At 36.0% G+C, this 21,957-nt stretch overlaps 1 protein-coding gene and 2 long non-coding RNA genes across 3 annotated transcripts; all 3 read right to left on the bottom strand.

Moving 5' to 3' along the window:
• Positions 1-1,044: 1,044 nt before the first annotated feature.
• On the bottom strand, positions 1,045-6,944 carry LOC136717398 (adhesion G-protein coupled receptor G2). Its single transcript, XM_066695015.1, has 7 exons — positions 6,835-6,944; positions 5,821-5,854; positions 4,975-5,081; positions 4,339-4,454; positions 3,966-4,234; positions 1,848-1,938; positions 1,045-1,384 (listed from the first exon to the last, which is right to left on the bottom strand). The coding sequence occupies exons 1-7, from the start codon at positions 6,898-6,900 to the stop codon at positions 1,045-1,047; spliced, it is 1,023 nt and encodes a 340-aa protein (XP_066551112.1). The 5' UTR covers positions 6,901-6,944.
• Positions 6,945-7,124: 180 nt separating this feature from the next.
• On the bottom strand, positions 7,125-9,540 carry LOC136717197 (uncharacterized). The gene is made up of 5 exons (XR_010805196.1): positions 9,483-9,540; positions 9,211-9,279; positions 8,225-8,603; positions 7,555-7,708; positions 7,125-7,236 (listed from the first exon to the last, which is right to left on the bottom strand). It is a non-coding gene; the product is annotated as an uncharacterized LOC136717197 (long non-coding RNA).
• Positions 9,541-11,576: 2,036 nt separating this feature from the next.
• LOC136717259 (uncharacterized) lies at positions 11,577-14,511 on the bottom strand. The gene is made up of 3 exons (XR_010805208.1): positions 14,435-14,511; positions 13,029-13,199; positions 11,577-11,648 (listed from the first exon to the last, which is right to left on the bottom strand). It is a non-coding gene; the product is annotated as an uncharacterized LOC136717259 (long non-coding RNA).
• Between the last annotated feature and the right edge of the window lie 7,446 nt (positions 14,512-21,957).

Genomic DNA, 21,957 nt, shown 5'->3' on the forward strand with positions numbered 1-21,957 from the left:
ACATGTCAGCCGAGCCACTGCAATTAAAAAAATCTGATCAAAACAGAAAAGAAATCATCCAAAATCATCCATATCTGGCTTCTAAAATATCCCCATTATATTTTCCAATAAAATTGAGATAATGCTTGATTGAATCAGATTTCATTTTCAGTATATTATAGATTTGTATTTATTGATTTGTTTGAGTTTTGGATTACATTTACATTTTACATTTATTTAGACCTTCAATAATTCAGCAGTTGAACTTTTTTGTTTTTAAGAAATGCAACAAGATTTATATATACGCATGTGTATTATATAAGAAATAGATTACAGAGATAAAATTCAAAATTAATCTATACAGATAAGATTGGCATTCTTAAATATTTTTGCAAATCCATACTAATGTCTACATTTTACAATACAAAAACAAAATGTATACCTAATGTGTGTAGATTTAAATATAGACTTATGTATATCTATTTGCTGTGATGGATAAATACACAGCTCTGGAAACAATTGAGACCACTTAACATCGATTTCTGAACTTGGAGTGGTCTCTTAATTTTTTCCAGAGCTGTATATAGGGAATCCTTAGGAGTCATTCAATACATGAATGTTTGCATTGGTTTGGGTCGTCTTAGAGCTGATTTGAGTTTTCTGATTGAAGCTGGATTTATCCTCTCCATCGCCAATGACTTTACTTGAATTGTAATAATACAGGAAAAAAAAGAAACCTGTTGGGGGAAAAAAAGCATGTATTAGGTTAAATTAATGATTGAGTGGTGCATAATGAATTGTTCTTGTTCAGTGAATGTCCTAAAATGAACCATGTTAGTAAATGTATATCCCCCAGCCTATTAACTTTATAGTGATCAATAATGATGAGATAATTGTACCTCATACTTGCCCTCAAAGACATTATTCAATAAACATATGAGCATGTGTAGATGGTTTGTTTTAAAGTTTGACAATTTCTTATACACATTACATTTATATATTTAAAAACCATTGAGCAGGGGAGAAGATTCATATAAGTTGGATGCCTTGACATAAAATGTTAGTTCAGTTTTTGGTAGCTTGAAGGTCTACACAGGATGCTTGCGGTCTATAATACTTGCCTTGTGCTGAATTGCAGATGGTGAAAGCATAAAGTGATGACACCTGAAGAGGCCCAAAGTCAAAGAAAGCAATACCCCAGGTAATTCCCAGCAACATACACAGACCCATAATGGTATATGCATTCTTCTTTAGGCTGTCTGGCTTGGATCCATATACTTTATTTTTTTTCATTTGAATCAACTGCTTAACCACAATAACGAAAATGATTATATTGAAGAGAAACACTGCTGCATAGTAGCCAAGGTTGGTGATGTAATGAACTACTGGGTCTGTGATCCAGCACCTAGTAGAATGGAAAGAAAAGACTAAGTATCTGAGACTTGTTTCACTGCCGATGCTATTTGGATTCTAATGTTAAGGGATGTTTTAAATCTGTTCTGTTTGAATACCTTCTATGTCTTTGCATGTATTACTAGTGAACCCTAAGAAAATCCTTCTAAAACATGTCCTTAAGCCAGAATGTATTGAGATGAGTTGAAAGACTGTAAGTGAGGCACAGTCTTCCCTTCACACTGCCAGATCCAGTTTCTGAAATCTAGTCACTAATAGGTGACAGAAAAACAGCACACAAATATGCTGTACAAACTCTTAGACATATGCAAGTAAATATTAAATCAAAGCAGCTTTAACCATAGTTTTAAATACAGAAATACATTGCTTTGTTTGTAATTCAGTCTTGAAAAACAGGCAATGTGTTGTTTTGCATCACATTTAAAGGCAAATGACTAAACGAATGCCATACTTACATTGATACAGACTTAGTTCCATCTGTTTGTATGTTGTATTCACCGTATTTCTGTAAACATTCGAGTATAATGACCACAACAGCAGGCATTCCTAATGTAAGATGAAAGAAAGAATTACCAGTTCACTGTAAAAAGATTTCAATACATTCCCTTCAATTAAATGGTTCTTATATGGATTGTGGATTGTGCCTGGCCACTTAGGGCCCCTGGCAAAAAATAATAATAAATAAAAATGATATATTTTCAATAATTTCCTAAAATAGATTTTCATAATTGATCACAGTAATCAGTATTCATATAATTTACAGATTTTGTTCAGGAGCCAGTCGTGCGCAGGGGCATCATGGAATCAAACAGTTAATGCACTAGAAACCTGCCATCGATGTGCGGATGTGCAGTGTATAAGTGCTGATCATTTGTGTGTGGCAGACAAGAAGAACAAAATATATTTTAGTGTTGCAATGCGACCAAATGATAATGACCACAAACATACCAATCTGATGCAAAAAAGGCATAAAAATAAAAAACTGAAGAAGAAGAACAAACACAAAAACAAGAGAAAGGTAGTGTTATATTACCGGGTTATGTTTCATTTGTATTGCTGTACAGTAGCTCAGGAGCTTGCTTGCATAAAGCCACTGTTTTGACGATGACATCTAAAGCAGACATCTGACGTATTTAAAGCAGATAGCTTTGACTGGACAGTCCAACTTCACCTTAGCTGCCTCCAAATAGCGTTTTATTATAACATGGTGGCTGTATATTTGCGAGTTTTACCTTGAATAGGATCTGTAAGAGGTTTGTTCTAACTATTTTGGCTCAGTGCTACGTAGTTCTGAACATCAATGTTCAAGCTAATTAGCTAGTAAGTTAAAATCAGCAAATGGGATTTGCCAATTGTATCTTGGCCTAGATGAGCGATCCTCAAGCTGTGGGACACGCCTCCCAAGGGCCGGGGGCGCAGGGGTCAAGGAAGACTGGAGGTACAGGTAAAACAAAATGTAGACGTCTGATGTGTGTTTGTAGTGTCCTTGGGTATTCTTAAGCTCTTCTAGATTCATTATTATTATTATTATTACTATTATTATTATTATTATTATTATTATTATTATTATTATTATTATTATTATTATTATTATACGTACGTTGTATAGTTTGTCCAACAAGTAAACGCATCAGTAGGCTATTTGAGAGAAATTGAGAAAGGGAGAGGAGTCCAATTCAAGCTGAAGGGAGGACAGCAGCGGAGCTTTCAGCAAAAGCCGACAATATGATACAGCCAATTTAAAACTGGGCTTTACATGTAATGGCTTTACAGCATTAACTGCAATTAAAACAAAATATCGCCCCCAGCTTCTTTTGGAAATTTACGTATGTGTCTAAATTGCAACCCAGAATCCCAGTACTTTGTGCGTTGAGGAAACAAACACACCCCTCCCACTGGTAAGGTAGGAATAATGCATATTATACTGAATTAATCTGTCATTGGTTTGTCATGTTTCTTAAATGGTTGTACAGTTTTATTTTAGCTGTTTCCATTTCTACAGTTTTTGATCTTAAAATGTATATTTCTGCAACTCATACTGATCTCTATTTTAATCAAATTGTTACTTTTACATTCATGATTTTGCAGCATATTGTTTTATTGTTTTACTAAACTATGAGGAGGCACAGTTATTTTTGGTCATTGCTCAGGGACTCTCAGTTTGACAAAGTTTGAGAACCCCATGTCCAGATAATGTAATAAATATCAGTCAGGATCATTGTTATCTGACAGATTTCAGACTACACATGATGTGGTGCTGCTGACTATGACAAATTAGTAAACCACTAAACATATGTCACTGTGAAAAAATTGGATCAGGAAAAAGTGAGTGGGCACCCAAATCAAATCCTGTTTAGGCTTGAAACGGCCCTGCTCTCACACACAATGCTCCCTTTGATTTGGGATACAATTCTAAATACCGTGTATTTGTACTACCACACTAGGCTAGAAAGTGCCAATGAAACCAAGGATTTAGTTTGGTTTAGAGCTAAAAATGCAGCAGTGCTGAATTATTGCAATGTAATGCAAATTACAAGTATCTCATGCTGATTAAATGGATGATTTGAACTCACCCCATCCAGTAATACCAAGTTTCAGTAAATAGCATTGAATCCCAATGTTGAAGACCTTGATCAGTTGCTGGTATAGATGGAAGGCTTCAATGGCAAACCAGGTGAAGGTGCAGAGCAAAGAGTAGTGCATGGCCCCTGCAATGATCTTGCAAACAACACTGTTTCCAATGGAAGACAGGTACTCATTCAGGAGAAACGTGAGATTCAGCAGGAACAGGGCCACAAAAAGATTGATGAGGATCTTCGTAGCATGACTGGATTTTGCTCTCCTGCAAGCACAAAAACATCAATGGTTTAACCAAACATTTACTATGATCGGTATTCTCTTCATGAGGAGTACTGAAATCAGAAAAGTAAGAAACAAGTACTGTACCTCAACATGAAATGCATGAACAATCCCACACCCAAGAAAAAGATTGAAAAGCCACAGCCAACATAGGAGATATATGTGAGGGATTGCAGATCTGCACTACTCACGTTGCCTCTAAACTAGGAAGATATAGAAAAATAAATAGGCTTAATAATTCATAGACATCAGTAGAATGGACTGTTCTTTCTATCAGGAATTCCTTAATACAAAGTTGAACAATTAAAACTGCTTACATACAACCACTTTCATCAGATGAGAAAGAAAACACCTCTCACAACCTATATCTTTATATTATGTGTCAACATAAAAAAGCTATGGAATGGTGTAATGGTAGCTTTGGTAACCAGTATAACTACAGTGTCAATCTTAATGGAGATATGAATGGAACTGTTTTTCGTCCTTCAAAGGCTAGAGAGCTAGGAAACTGTTTTTACGCATTTCAAGGAATGTATATGGATACATTTTTGCTTTCCTCACACAACCACATTCGAAAGGAAGTTATTAATATAACCATATACCTTAAACTAAATTATAAATCTGTACAATATTCTTTTACATAAGAAATCAACAGTTATTAACTCATGACTCAGAATACAATACAGTAAACTAATGTGATATAACAGAACCAAAACATCTTACCATTAATACAGCAAAAAAGGTCAAATGTGTGCACCAACATTGTATTGTGTCATTTGTTTCATTTAGCACAGTTTGACAGCCATCTTTGACCCACTTTATTGATGAGCCTATAGAATGAATCACAGTATGTTTAGGATTTTGCCAGGTGAACTGCAAACTGTTGCATTGAAAGAAACACACGCAGTGAACAAGCCAACACGTTTATTAACGTCTAACCAGGAACCACTGCTGATCTTCACTTCTGTTCTTAATCTCCTTCACTTTCCTCGTACAGTTCAGTAACATCTCTATATCACAGGCATACACTAAGACCTGGACTAGATGTACCTACCAGCAAGTTGCATTATTACATGCTTGTACCCTATCAGTTTTTTATTTATAAGTCATAAGAAGTGTCCTTTGACATTAAAATGAACCAGAATAGGGAATACATTTGTAATTTGTGATTCACATGAAAGTCAAGGTCTTGATGTGGTCAGGGCCTGGTATGAGAAACCATACAACATGTATACCATATCTTAGTGTATTAAAATTAATTAGAAATCAGAGCTTACGAAATGTTTGTGATTGTACTCGGACACTAAAATAGAGATACCAACAGTGCCTGGTGCAAGGGAAAGTGACTCCCTAGGCAAATAACAATAACAACAACAAAAAAGGTGCATTCAGGTGACAAATGTATAAGACTAACTATTAAACAAAATATTATCTTGACCTTCAATTCCTGAAAACATTTCAGAGCAATTGCTTGCTTGCGTATTAACACATCATTTGCTTGTGTGTTCTCTAATAAAAATAAAGAAAAAACAACAATGCCATGGAGGTGTGAAAAACCTTGGGACTTACCAGTTCCATTCCAGGATGCACATTCTGCATTTCCCTGCAGTAAACAAAATGCATTATTTATCTGATTGACTTACTAACATTTTAAACTGTATGAGTAACAGTAATACTTAACATAAAGTACTAAAATACTCTTCCCAGTACTGTCAGTAGACTGATATGCATTGGAAGTACATTTTCAAAATGTCTGCCATTATTTTGTTTAGGTTAAATAGATGTTGCCAAGTGTATATAGGAATTATGATAAAAGGGAAAAAAATGTGGGTACATTTGTTTACAGGCCAGTTTGCTCAAAATGTAATCAGATCTTGGCCAAAGCATAATACAGTTTGACAGATGTTTTCCCTTTTTTGGCCTAAAATGTGAAAACCACAGAAATGTAGCCAAACCTATTCCAAAAGGTTTTGCCTGACATGTGCATTACTCTTCCTAAAAAGAAAAAAGTTAATAAAATAGTTTTTGAGTTTTTACAATAAAATGATGACACTGGATTGGCTCTAAAACCCATTACCTCTGATAGGGCACTCAATTTAATTTCAATTAAACATTTTGTAATGAAAGAAACATTCCTGGTGATTTGGCATTGAAATAATGTATGGTTTTGCAATTCTCTTTACTTATTTATTTTCAAAATTGGAGACAGGTAACCTCAGTTATGGTTCGTGATTTGTTTTTCACTTTGTTTAGAACAGCGTCTCTTAATGTTATGTTTGTGCTGCTGTGTGATTTATTTTAAAGTGGTACCCCTTAATCATTTTAAAACTCTACCTATTACATGGTGATTCACTACTTGATGATAGGCTTATTTATGTGGTGCTTTGAAAAACATGCAATGGGGAAGATGTCATGGTAAAGTATGATTCAGTCTTTAAAGGGTTTGTTTTTAAAAGCTTACTGACATGGTGTTCAATCAAAGGGGATCTCTTAACAACACTCATTCAGTTTTAACAGTTAAAGTTATTTCGTGGGTTCTTGTGCCCAAATTAGCTGAGTGAAATATACATCAATATGCCTTACCGTCCTGTTATCTGTTGAGAAGGAAATTTTGATGGGATCTGTGAGATTAAAAATGTTTTCTCCCATTTCAATGGAAATAACCTCTTGATTTAAAACCTCAGTTTTACTTTCATCCTAAACAAAAAATAAACAGTATCACAGTATTAAGTGAATTAATTTTGAAAGTATAAAAACTAAAAAGTTATTAAATATTACGGTGTAGGTTATATCTACAATACAATGTGTATATATATATTTTTCAATTAATAAAAAAAAAAAATCTAGAATGGAATGGATGGATATTTTCCCTACCTTTGCTAAATTTGAAAATCTCATTATATTTACAATTGCTGAATTTGTGGCTTTTTCAAAAGCTTCCTTTGAAATTGTTAAAGATCCTGTCAAGCCATTCTCTAGAGCAAACTAAGAAAAGAAATGGAAACACATGTAAAAAGCCAGTATTATGGTCTTAACATCTACGTTCAATGATATGCCCACACAAAAATTACAAATAAATCATTAAAAAAATGAAATAATGCAATGGACAATTATTTTCAACTTTTATTCCCATCAATTATTATTCAAACTGATTTACTATTACAAACCAGAATGGTGGGATTGGAGGCAACATATGGTGTGTAGTGAAGCCATACACATTTGTTCACACTGAACACAGAATACAACTTCAGTGTTGTGTTGACAGAGGACAAACAAAGTCCCCTGTAATTAAAGAATTCTTACCCCTACTCCAGTTGAAGAAAATACAAAGCTGATCGCTCTTGTGGCAGAAATATTTGGCTTCATCACAATCCCTTTAATCCCTCCCAAATCAATGTTGAGAACTTGTCCAGGTTTAAGTTTTGAGCCTTGTAATGAATAGTTGCGAACAATGTCTCTGTAATAAACGATTTATGTGAAATATATATTTTGATTTTGTATAAAGATAGTTGTCTATACCAAGCTGAAATAATTAATCAGAGAACATGTTTAATATATATCTAGGATTACTGAGTTAGAGTAAGACATGCTGGGAATCATACGTGTTGCACACCCTTTTTCATATGCCAAAATTGGACCCTTTCTATACTACATAGATCTTATATGTTGAAAATATATTATAGAAATTAACCTCACTATATATTTTCAACCTTTAAAATAAATATATATATTACAAACTAAAATATATTTAAATATGTATATTTTAAATACAAAACAAAAGGGGCATTTTTAGATTGTTTATTCTGGATGGGACCCCTGGGACCAAAAGGTGAGCTTTATACTTTTAGGACACAGGGCAAGCAGAACATACAATGATGGGCAAAAGGAGATGACATAAACTAGTGTACTCCAAATAGGAAATGGCTTGTAGGCTTAACACTTGGTTGAAAACTGAAAACTTTCAGTTACTTACGAAGCTTTTTCAGCTGATATTTGCTCATATGAACTCACGGCAGAGCCTGTTGTGCTCTCCATTGTGCTCTTAATTGTGCTCTCTGTTGTGCTCTTTGTTGTGCTCTGTGCTGTGCTATCCGTTGTGCTCTCTCTTGTGCTCTTTGTTGTGCTATCCGTTGTGCTCTCTGTTGTGCTCTTTGTTGTGCTATCCGTTGTGCTCTCTGTTGTGCTCTTTGTTGTGCTATCCGTTGTGCTCTTTGTTGTGCTCTTTGTTGTGCTCTGTGCTGTGCTCTGTATTGTTGTATCGGGAGGTGGACTGCATTTATAACACTTGAAATTAAGAGGTCCGGTTTTGTTTATTACTCCAGTAATATTGAAAATGTATTGTGAAGGTTTTTCTTCAAAAACAGAGAAATAAAAAAAATGACAACAACAACAGAAAGAATTTCCTCTTTAAAAATGTGTACTTAGGATTAAGAAGTCCTGCATCAGTGTTAAGAGAATCTCAGATTCCAAAGAATCTGCCATTTTTAAATGTGGATATCAAACCCTAAAAACCTGTAACAAACTATACATCTCCTGCTTTAATAGAAACGCTAAAAGTCTGACCGCAATATAAAGATGTTTCATTTTAATTGAAACCTTCATTTTCTTATAATGTACTATTGAGTAACTGATGCTGACTCATATCTGGTCACGTGACCGTGTGCTATCAAAAAGAGGGCCTTCTAGTGGCGTCTGAAAGTTTTACTCCATCATAGCAAAGGAAAAATGTGTATTATATGTAACATTAGCTACCATACCAGTTTGAATATTACTCAACTGTATGTCTTTGTAAATATATCTTATAATACTTTAACTGTTTTTGGTATATTTTAACAATCCATACCTGACTTTAAAGCTGTGAAACACACTTTCCTTTGACTATAAAATGAAATGTACTTTCTGATTAAACTCTGAGCATTCTGCATTATAACATACTGTGTTAAGAATAAATATATTTACCTCTGCACAAACTGAAGTTCTCAGAGTTCTTCACATCACAGTGATTGTGTTTGAGCCAAGCAGCTTCATCTAATATAATGAATAGAGAAGTACATACATTACAAATAACAGATTATACTTTCAATAATAAGCTTGGCACTATTTGATTACAATAGTTATATCTGGACATGTATTATTAGATTATTATTATTTCTTATAAATACCCTATTATGTAAAATAGCTGTAATATAGAAAATGCATTATTTGCAAAATTGTTTTTTTCAGTACTTTACCTGAAATGTTTTCAGTCCCATGGCAGTCTTTAGCCTTGTCTGTAATGCATAGGTTAATATTTAATCAGTCACAGCTTAAAAGATCACAAGATAACAGAACAAAAGATAAAAAACGCCAGTTCTTAAAAATTAAAGAGTTGACCAGATTCTGAACATAATAGACAATAAACTAACCATTATTATCCATTATTATCTATGGGCAAGAGCAAAATTACTAAATATTTTGTTAATGTAATATTAAAAAATGAAAAGAAACATACAGCAACAAAATTATAATGAAATATCAGTGCAAGGGTACTGTTCAAGCATCACAATTAGAGGAAGAATTAGATAACATTATCTCTAAGATACCTGATAGAAATGATGAAAGTTTTAAATTTGTACATCCCTTCAGTAATCGTATGGTTGAAACTTTAGTTGTAGTATATATATAATATGATTTATTATTTTCTTCTATTCCAATTGTCTCATAATCTGGTGAAGCAACAAAATAAATGTGAGTAGAATGATTTATTGAATACAATGAATCACACAAGCTGTAATAAAAGTAACAATCTGAACATTTTGTTAGTCTGGCTAAAAAAACTAAACTAAACATTAAATGAGTTTTCTAATATATACATATATATACACTACCGGTCAAAAGTTTTACAACACCTCAATTTTTCCAGTTTTTATTGAAATATACGCAGTCTCAATGTACTCTGAAATGAAAGTATAGAGCAAATAAACAATTGGAGATGAAAAATAAATCATGGAATCATTTTGTTTAACAAAATGTAACTCCTTAAGCTGACAAACCCCTCTGGTACCCTTAAAAGGGCACCAAATCCGTGTGCTTCTCTTTAATCCCATGTGTACTCTACACAGCCACAAGTGTTTGGTATCCCATGAAAGCTAAGACTCTCAGCTTTCTAACAATGTGAAGCTTTCTCTGACAAATTTGGTTTTTATACTTTTATATTTTCTGAAATGGGGGGATACTTGGTCTGTGAAGGAATACAAAATCTCAGAAAATTTGACATTTATGACATATTCTGGAACCAGACAGTCTACTGATCAAAACAAGACAATCCACGCTTTGGTAGAAGCAACATGAGCTCAAAATTTCAAGATGGAAAACTGTTTACAGTGTACTAGTACACAATGATTTTACATAATTGGATCTGAACTTCTCTGTGTTTGATAGAACATCAACATGTGTCGAAACAAAGTGATCTGTGTCCGTCCGCATGACACCCCCCCAGTAGAACGTAGCCAGTATGAGTTGGCTACCCAAATTTCGGATGGGATATTGCTGGTTACCATGGGAACTCATTAATACATTGTCTAACAAAGCCGTATATAGGCCACTGCACATTGTTATTCAAGCAGGCCTGCCCCTCTGCCTGCTTTAACTAGTACAGTGCAAAGCTCAAGGCAGGCCCAAACAGCACCTGTCCCATTGGATTCTGTGCACATCCCAGTGCCTGAGCACCAGGTGATCCACTCTGCTCATAGCATAGCTTTGTCCTGGGCACTTTTTTCAGGTTGAAAAACATTTGTGCAGTTGTGAGCTGGAATTCACAGAGTGGATGTGACAGGTCTAGCTCCCTCTAAAGGGCATCTGGTGTTGGGTTCAGTTTAGCCCCAGTTACCTGTTGGCATGTACCAGGCCTCTGTGTGGTGTTGACGATCGAGTAGGGAGGTTCCTATCTCCTGCCTCTGTTGTACATCCTCGTCTCTAACAGGCTGTGGCCTCAGGGGCTGGCTTCCTTTTCTGTACAGCCTCCCTCACGACGGCTTGTACCCCACCCCATGGGTAGCATTCTCGACTGAAAGGATAATGATAGGTTGCGAATGCAACCATGGTTGATGGAATCACTGTGTGCTGTACTAATTAAAGCAGGCAGAAGAGGATCTGCCTGATTGACAACACACAGCGACCTATAGGTGGCTATGTTGGACAATTCTTTCAGGAGTTCCCATGGTAACGAGTAACCCTTAAGGTTGTATTCTGTTTCTCAGAATATTGTGGTTGCCATTGCAACCCATTGATATACAGTTTTACATCAAAACTACAAAATAAAAGCTGTCTCCATGAATTACCTTTTCTGGTATTGCTATTCCCCAGGAACAGTATACAAACGTTTTTCCACCATGTACTAAACAATAATGCATGGCATTCTGAAAATTGTAAAGAAAAATATCAGTACATTGTGTAAAGAGATATACATACACACACACACACACACACACACACACACACACACACACATATATATATATATATATGAATATACAGAGGAATATCTTAAACAAAATTAAGAGTAATAACATTTGCTTCCATTACTTTTAACCAATTGTGTAATACTCAACAACATGCTAAAACATAGGTGGAGGTTGACTTCTGTATTTTGGGGGGCAGGAATTTGGGGAATTGTTTGGGGATGGGGGGTGGGGTAGATCGCACACTGATTGTAACACATTTTAAAGAACATATCCAATAGATTACAATGCTTAGAACTTTTTCCCCCAGTAGGCACGCACACCACGTGGCCAGGAGAATGATAGGGGAGACGAGTTTTAATAGTTTTAATATATGTAGCTTAGGTCTATCTTTTAAATTTACAGCTTGTTAGTATTGTTGCAGTGTAACTATAGTGCAGTGTACAGTGTTAGAATGTACTTGAAATCACAAATATGGTTTAAGTTAATTATTTAATTACCCTTAATTGTTTTATTTTATTGTAACTTAATTGTACGTATTTACTAGTTACCTTACCAACATTAGCATACCAACAAATTCTTAAATAACCAAAACAGAGCACTTTATGAATCATGTCTCACTGGTGTTACACATACATAAACATTGTCCTTTTCTTATCATAATGTAATGTAAATCATACATTAAATAGCTGTAATAGGTAACGTTTATATTAACGTTCACTTTCAATCGAACTTGAAACATATTGCATCCAAAACAGGAATGTCGCATAATGTTGCATCACTCAGTGAATACAGTGAATACAGTGAAACCTGTTGGCACTGAGGGGCGGAAGCTGTTGACTTCCAGTTTGCTTTACCCCTCACATTAGGAATCAGCGGTGCATAAAATGGATTAATTTATTTTTTATCGTAGTTATAAACTACTGAAAATAAATTAATAAACATATCCAGTTTGGTTAATTTGCATTTATTATTGCAAAGTGTGACCAACAAAGTGTTGTGCTGTTATACACCTAGAAAAAATTGTATTACCCTTGATCTTTCTAAATAAACAAACTAAAAAGTCTAAAAAAAAAAAGTTTGGTTGCCATGTTAATTTTAAACACAGAATACTATGATAATTTTATATGGATCTAATGACACCCAGCAATAAGCTAAGACTCATCAGGTGTAGAATAATACCTGTGTTATCCAAGGACTCGCATATTTATTATTTTGTTATACTTAATATAGGAAGTATTTTGCATTTGAATTCAAAGATTATTTTTTGGTGTATAACTGGCTTACAGACATACAGACTTCATGTTCAGGAAAACGGTACCACAAGTGTAAACTTACTTGGCTGTAAACTGCAGTCAGATGAGCAGGGAGGTTTGCAGGAAGGTATGTTGAGTATAGTTGCTGTATAGACAGGTTTGAGGACTGCAAATCCACTATTAAATGTTTGATTATCATTTATTATCAGTATGTCCTTGTAGTTTTTTAGGCATGATTGTATTTTCCCTCCATCTTAGAAGTAGGGAGAAAAAAGTAGATTTGAGCATTGTGATAGGTCAGCCCTGTCATGACACAGCTGTTGGTGGGGGCTCTCACCACAGCCATGCCTCACCTTAGACAAGCCTGCTGCTCTTTTCTTCCTTCAGAGAGACTGCCAAACACACCACTATCTGTTATTATTTTATATGGAGTTCATCACATTGAAAAATAAGTGGACATATCTGTGTGTGTGGATAGGGCAGAAAACTGATCTGATGATGATTTATTCTATATAGTATTTGTACGATGTCTTCTAGTAATCTACTGGTAATGAGCATCTCATGAAAAATAAACAATATGTCCTAATTAGTATCAAGACTAGGCACAGCTTGATCGATATACATCTGGTTTCACAAACCTCAGTTAGCACTAGTTTTGGACTACCCTACCTAAAATAATCTGCAAAACAGGTCCACAGTGTTTTCTGGAGCAGGGTTTAAGCATTTGAATCGGTCTCATTAATTTGCTTATTCATTTGTGTGAAATAATTCTTAGGAGGCAGGTCACAACCCTTCTACCCCACCCCCAGATACCTAAAGAGTTTTGGGGCTTGATTAAAACTTTTGCACAATAATTTGCAAACCCTTTTTCTCACCTCCCCCTCTCCCTGCAGCTAGACAAGTAGCTAGCTACACAGAAATGGTTTGAGCCTTTGTGTCCCAGTCTTCACCTATCTCAGAGTTTCAGTTTCAGAATTTCCTTGTGTGTCTGTGAATGAGGTCACTGCCTTACTGTGCTACTGTACTCTGGTATAGTTCAACCCTGATACCCAGGAGAACGGGGTCTGATAAGAACCAGTTTAAGCTAGCAGTTTGTTGTTAATACATCATATGAAGTCCCCGTTTATGTTGACCTCAAATTTGCTTGTGCTTGACCATATATGGGTCCTCCGCTGGAGTTGTCAGGCAGAAAGAAGCAGACAGCATGGGATTCTTGTTATCTCTTGTCCTGCCAGCATGGTCCTCACTGCAGCTCTTGATGCTAACTAAATCCTGCCATAACTACAGAGCGAAATAGGGAGATGAACAGGAATACTAGTCAAATACCACAAGATGGAGTCTTGATGGTGCAGAGACTACTCACCTTACAATTATTACAATTCCCCAGCCACCTGGTGTGCAGACTATAAAAATAATGATTGGTTATGGATTTGTTGTGTATGTCCAATGCTTGTTCTTTTTTTGTTTGAGTGAATCCTCCAGACTTACCTCCAGATGTAAGGCATAGAAAAGCTCCTATCCAAAACAAATTCCAGTTTTTCCATTCCATACTGACAGCCTGGTTCTGCAAAAGCACACCCATTTAGTTAGTTAGTAAAATGTTTATGCTGCAGAGATCTTTTCCCTTATAAAAGCCTGTTAATTGGACTTTTACCATACCATACGCAAACAGCATTATTTTCAAATGGGACAAAAGTAATTTAAAAACCCAATTTCAAGTCAAGTGATTTATTGTGAAAGAAATAATATAGAATTTAGCACATTCAGCACAACTTTCTGCAACTATAAATAATTCAGTTATATACATATTTGTAAATCATGTATTTGCAACCAATTTATTTTGCCCCTTAGGAAATCTTTACAATCGTTTCCATTTTTCCATTTTTCTTTTTTGTCTGAATTACAAAATACACATAATTTGAATTTACTGTGTATATACAGACGGGTGACAAAGGAAAAACCTGAATAAATGAGTGGAGGAACATAATGAATGCAGATGCCTCCAAACAGGTGTACTGCATGATACAATTAAGCAATTAACATCCTATCATGCTCTGTGGCATGTATACAAATGCTGAGCAGGCCCAGTTGACCTCGATTTTGGATCAAGATGGCAAGAGGAAAGGATCTAAGTGACTTTGAAAGAGGGTCATTATTGGGGCACGAATGGCAGGAGCTTCAGTCACAAAGACGCTCAACTGGTTAGTGTTTCAGTATGAACAGTGACTAAAGTAATATCTGCTTTTAGATCTATGGGAAAGACATCAGTGATTAGGGTTGAAAATTGTGGTCAAATGCACATATTTGATGACTGTGATGCTCGTGCATTATTGCAATATGTGAGGAAAAACAGAAGAGCAACTCTTTCCCAGGTGACTGAGAATGTAAATGCAGGACGTGATCAGACTGTGTCAGCAAGAACAGTCCGTCGAGAACTACACAGAGAGAGGTATTATAGTAGGATTGCCGTGCATAAAACCCTCATTACAAATTACAAAGACAAATGCACATTTGAGGGTTCAGTGGTGCAAAAGCCATAGGCACTGGTCTACAGAGATGTGGAAAAAAGTGATATGATCAGATGAGTCATCCTTCACCATATTCTCAACAAGTGGGTGGGTGCATGTGTGGCGACACCAAGAGAGCGGTACAGGTGAGGGGGTCCGGAGGCTCTGTTATGCTGTGAGGGGGTCTGGAGGCTCTGGTATGCTGTGGGGGACATTTTCCTGGCATGGTTTGGGTCCACTTGTCCCCTTAGAGGAAAGGGTCACTGCAAATCATTACAAAGTTATTCTAAGTGATCACCTTTATCCTATGGTGACACATTTCTATCCTGATGGGAGTGGTCTCTTCCAGGATGACAATGTCCCATCCACAGGCATGAGGGGTCACTGAATGGTTTGATGAGTATGAAAATGATGTGAATCATAGCTATGGCCTTCACAGTCACCAGATCTCAACCCAATTGAACACCTATGGGAGATTTTGGACTGATGTGTTAGACAGCGCTCTCCACCACCATCATCATCAAACCCCAAATGAAGGAATATCTTTTGGAAGAATGGTGTTCATCCCTCCAGTAGAATTCAGAGACTCGTAGAATCTGTGCCAAGAGCATTGAAGCTGTTCTGGCAGCTTGTGGTGGCCCAACACCTTACTGAGACACTTTATGTTGGTTTTTCCTTTAATTTGTCACCCGTCTGTATATACATATATGTACACACACACATATATACACTGATCATAATAATATTGTGTATGTCCCCCCAAAACAGCCCTGACATGGATCAGACTTGTTTGTCCAGCACATCCCACAGATGCTTGATTTGGATTGAGATCTGGGGAATTTGGTGGCCAAGTCAACACCCTGAATTCGTGATTCATCAGACCAGGCCACCTTCCATTGTTCCGTGGTTCAGTTCTGATGCTCACGTGCCCATCTTAGGTGCTTTTGGCAGTGGACAGGGGTCAGTCATAATGTTATGGCTGATCGGTGTATATACACATATATATGAAATGACAATATAGCTATTGTTCTAATGAGATCCCAGATTACCTTGAGGAGACATATCCCTTTACATGCTCATTTGACAATCAGTATTTATTTATATTTATTGTTTTTTACATTTGTTTTCAATTTGGTGCAGCATTTGTGTCTAAAACTAATAATATGAAATAATATCTTGTTTATGTTGTGTCTTCTAAAGTAATTTAAGCACAATAATGCTGACAATAAAATTTGTCAAAAATCAATTGATTGAGCTATAAAGAAGTACAGAGGTAAACTGATCTACCTGATATGTTTTTTATGGAATACTAGTACCTTTAAATATTGCTTGTTTTATTTTAATCTTCAAAAGTTTCATTAAGTATGGTTATCAAATTTATATTTTTTTAAAGGAAGTGGTATGTTCTAATTTTTTCATAAAGTATATATTTTTTAATCTGCAGAATAACGTTATGTATTAAAAAAATACATAAAGAATAGAATAGTGTAATACTTTTTTTAATTAAATTTAACTTTCAATGTAACATTCCTGCTACTAGTGAAAATACTAATTTAACTTAGTTAACTAATACATGAAATGTAGTACAGACAGTGATAAGCTTTCAATATAACTTAACGAAGACATAATGGATAATCATTAACTCGTTTTTTTTTTTTTTAGTTAAGCAAACTTGCAGCTGTTTTAACACTTCAAAACCATTAATTGTAATTTATTTTTATTTGTGTAGAGAAATAATTATATAATCTTAGGTATAACATATAAGTGAGCACTGGTAGAATATATTGATCAGATACATTTCTCTTAAGGCAAATGGGTCGATTTCCTTTCAGCAGTGTGATGTCTCTTCCACATGCAATCCATGTTTTCACTTTTCTTTTGATTTCTTTCATTTTTCAATCTGTACTGATTTGTTGTTCAAGGAAGACATGATATTTTACTTCTTTGTGTATCTATTGATCCACTACAATTTTCTTAGAGTTAACACAGTTGTTAAACATGACTTTTTTGTTTTACTCCGGTACGTCTAATTCCTTCACAACATGTTTTTAGGTCTATCTTTTTGTTATTTGTCTAAAATCCTATGCCTTTTTCTTATTGAGCTTGGCATTGTTTTCACAAAAGTAATTGTAAACCTGTTGAAAGTCAAAGGAAGGTAAGATATTGTAAAATGAATACAATTCCAAGTTATTCTTACCCTTGAGGTGGGGACTCCACAATCTGAATGTCAAAAATACAGCTGAAGTTTCAATCTTTTCAGCTCTGGAACAGAATAAAAATAAGCCCATTTACATTCATGCAGTGTGTGTGTTGTCTCATAATTTGACTTGCAAAGCTAAACCATTTCCATTTACCACAGAATGTTTGTTTTTCATTCATGGAATATTAATTATGTGCTTTGTATCAGCGCCTGTGATCTCTGATAAAGGGTTAGTACCTGTAGTTAGGGAACAAAAAATCCCTACTTTTGAAGAAGAATGTGCCCTATGCAATCCTTGAAGTTTAAAATGCATCAAAGCTTATTTCATTTCCTCACTGATATCTCTAGGGTACATCAGTTTGTCTTGTTATCACATGTTTTTTGCAATCCTTGTAACAGTTTTCCAAGCCTGTGTCCAAAGTGAAATATCTTCTGCACAGCATTCACTATTTCTTCTCTTAATTATAAGATACACCAAAACTTTCTTATGAAACTTTCTTAAGTACTGAAGAGAGGTGTGATAGTTAGGGTGGTGTATTTATCATTAACAGAGATTCTGTACTTTACATCTATTATTGTGAATTGGTTTGACCACCACTCCCTTACAGGCAGAGTATACACTATACATTTTATAAGGGTTTAATTCTCAAAATATGCATTGTTCTATTTGAGTTTAGGGGCAACAACCCCTGAAGCTCTGTAGTTGGGCCTTCCTGTACCTGTATCACTTGGATCTCATTCAAGGTTCAAGGGTCAGCACCTTCTGAATGTAATCCTTGGTCAATGTGTCACAGAAACAGAATAACAGAGTCATTTGAATCTAATTTCCATCTCAGAGAAATTTGCCGCCGCTGATTTTCATGAACTTAATGTAATATAATGCTCTCCAGCCTGTAAAATATCTACTGGTAGCATTGTATGAAGGTGTAGTTTGCAGGTTTTGACAAATACAATGAGACACAAAAACAATGGAAAAGTATTAGTATTACCATTATGACTGATGATTATTTATTTCTTAATAGATGTCTGAACTGTGGGTGGGTCATTCCACCACTTGGATGGAGGGAAGGATGGAGAATGAGTGAGCTCTGGAGGAAGGGGAGCAAAGTGGAGGGGATGGAATGGGTGGTATAGCCAGTCTTCTACCGCAGGAAGATGGGGACTAGGACATCAAGAGAGGACAGGTGGAGCAGGGGCCACAGAGTTATCAGGTGAGATGGGGGATTGGGGAAGACACACAGAGAGGAAAAAGTTGACAGTAGAGAGAAGATGGTGAAAGAAATGGAAGAGTAAGTCATAGCAGAAGGGAAGAGTAAGAGAAAAGGAAGAGTGAAGGTTTTGTCATCTGTCCTCAGGGGGGAACCTAGGGCTACCGTGTGGTTTCCACTGACGCAGAGTCTTTGGAGTTGTCTTGTCGTTGACATCTCACAGTTACAGACCCTGCTCTGTGGTCTTTCTAGCTGAATGTAAAACAATCTAAGCACAATGTCAACAAAACAACTACCCTAAAAAGGTAGATATTCAAACTAGTAACCACATTCAGTGAAAGCAAAATTGACGATTTTAACATGGAACCATGCAAATATGTCAGAGCATGCTATAAACAATTAAATGATAGCTAAATATATCTTTTAAACTAGGGACAAGGGGGGCAGGCAGCTCTGACAATGGGAGATGTTCCACTAAGAAAATAAAACAAAGGGAAACTGCTAGTAGGACAGTACACCTGAAATGTTTGTACCTCAATGCCAGGAGTATAAGGAACAAGATGTTAGACCTAGAAGCCACAGTGCTGGCGTGTGACTATGATGTTGTAGGAGTGACAGAAACATGGCTTACAGAAAATGATAAAATGATGGGGATGAATACAAGTTGAAAGGATACACACAGTTTAGGAGGGACAGGCAAAATTGAAGAGGTGGTGGGGTAGCATTATATGTCAGAAATGACATTGAGGCAGAAGAACTCAAATTACATCCCAGTAACGGAACAGAATCTTTGTCGGTTAAACTTTTGATTAAAGATCCGGAGGATTAGTGGTAGGAGTGTGTTACAGACCACCCAACTCAGATATTCAGAAATGTTGCACTGTACAATGTAATCAGGACTGCATGTAGCAAGAATGTGGCTGTTATAATGGGGGATTTCAATTTCCCAAACATAGACTGGGAAAGCCCACTTGGGACTACAGAAGTAGAAATTGAAATGGTTGAGATGGTAAATGACTGCTTTCTAACTCAATTTGTCTGGGAACCAACCAGAGAGAGCGCATTTTCAAATGACCAAGATAGAATCAGAGGGGCACTAGTGCAATCAGAGAATCAATGGCAAACTGTGATCACAATATGGTTAGCTTTGAGGCATACTTTCAAAAAACAAGACCAAGTCTAAAACAATGGTCTACAATGTTAGGAAAGCAAACCTTGAAGGTTTGAGGCGGCACTTAGAAGAGTTAGTCTGGAGCACACTGGATACAGATTCAGTTGAAAATGGATGGTTATATTTTTAGAATATACTAATTGAAGCTCAAGAGGAATTTGTACCAAAAATTGAAATTGAGGACCAAATTGAGGACCAAAAACCATTGGCCAAAATGATTTAATAGAAGTATGCAAAAAAATATCAAGAGAAAAAAAATGTTGTATGGTGCATATAAAATGGATAGAGACGAAACAAAATACAAAGAATATGTTGAGCTGCAAAGAGATCTTAAGAAAGGGATCAGGAAAGCAAAGAGGGAAATAGAAAGAAACAGCTCTTGGAGCTAAAGCTAATGCAATGATTTTTTCAATACTACAACAGCAAGAGGTCAATAAAGGAAGAAGTGAAACAGATAAAGGGCAAAAACTGAAGTATCTTGGAAAATGAACAAGATGTGGCAAATGCTCTAAATGAGTATTTCACAGAGGTTTTTACAAAAGAAAAAAGGGGATAACATGCCACAGGTTAACAATCAATCCAGTCTAATCCTAAGAGAGGTCAGGATAAATGAGGAGGAGGTACTACAGGGACTAGCAGAATTAAAAACAAACAAGTCACCTGTGCTAGATGGTATATTTCCAACAGTACTTAATTGGAAAAAAATATTAGACAGAAAATAGAGGAGCATCTTAATGAAAACCATATTCTTGGAGATAGTCAACATGGGTATGGTATGATATACTTAGATTTTCAAAAAGCTTTTGATAAGGTTCCACACCAAAGACTGATCTTCAAATTGGAAGCTGTAGGCATTCAGAGTAATGTAAGTAGATGGATTATGAACTGGTTGATGTATAGGAAACAGAGGGTGTTGATTAGAGGAGTTGCTTCTAACTGGAGTGAGGTTGTTAGTGGAGTTCCACAGGGATCAGTACTAGGGCCTTTGCTTTTTCTAATCTGTATTAATGATCTGGACTCTGGGATAGTTAACAAACTTCTCAAATTTGCAGATGATACTAAAATAGGTGTCTCAGCAGATACAATCTTGGCAGCACAGGTTATTCAAAGGGACTTAGATAATATTCAGTTGTGGGCCGACACTTGGCAGATGAAATTCAATGTGGACGAGTGCAAGGTAATACATGCAGGTAACAAAAATGTCCACTATAATTACACTATGGGAGGAATAGAACTAGATGAAGTAAAGCTTGAGAAAGACCTAGGAGTCTACGTGGACTCCTCACTTTCTCCATCCAAACAATGTGGGGAAGCAATAAAAAAGCCAAACACAATGTTAGGGTATATTGTCAAAAGTGTAGAATTGAGAACAAGGGCAGTAATGTTCAGACTGTACAATGCACTAGTTAGAGCTCATCTGGATACTGTGTACAGTTCTTTGCTCCACACTTCAACAAAGATATCGCTGCTCTAGAGGCAGTTCAGAGGAGAGCAACCAGACTTATTCCAGGTCTGAAGGGAAAGTCCTACTGAGAGACTGAGGGACCTGAACCTTTTCACCCTGGAACAGAGGAGACTACGTGGGGACTTGATTCAAGTCTTCAAAATCATGAAAGACATCGATCACATCAAACCAGAGGAGCTTTTCCAGATCAGCAGGGACACACACACCCGGGAACACAAATGGAAATTGGGCTTCAAGACATTCAAGACAGAAAACAGGAGACACTTCTTCACACAGAGAGGCGTCACAATCTGAACAAACTCCCCAGCGATGTGGTTGAATTTGGGAACATTTAAAAATAGACTAGATGGTATCCTTGGATCACTCAGTTATTAATGGACACCAAACGAGCACGATGGGTTGAATGGCCTCCTCGATTGTAAACTTTCTTATGTTTCTTATATAGATAAACTCAGCGGAA

Source organism: Amia ocellicauda, chromosome 21, assembly GCF_036373705.1.
Source record: "Amia ocellicauda isolate fAmiCal2 chromosome 21, fAmiCal2.hap1, whole genome shotgun sequence".
NCBI lineage: Eukaryota > Metazoa > Chordata > Actinopteri > Amiiformes > Amiidae > Amia > Amia ocellicauda.

What these genes read in the sequence shown, in the direction of transcription:
- LOC136717398 (XM_066695015.1), bottom strand. Translation starts at nt 6,900, where the DNA reads ATGGGAGAAAACATTTTTAATCTCACAGATCCCATCAAAATTTCCTTC. An exon ending in TCTCAACAGATAACAGGACG is followed by an intron (nt 5,855 to 6,834) that starts GTAAGGCATATT and finishes TGTTTACTGCAG; the next exon opens with GGAAATGCAGAATGTGCATC. An exon ending in GGAACTAAGTCTGTATCAAT is followed by an intron (nt 1,385 to 1,847) that starts GTAAGTATGGCA and finishes CCATTCTACTAG; the next exon opens with GTGCTGGATCACAGACCCAG.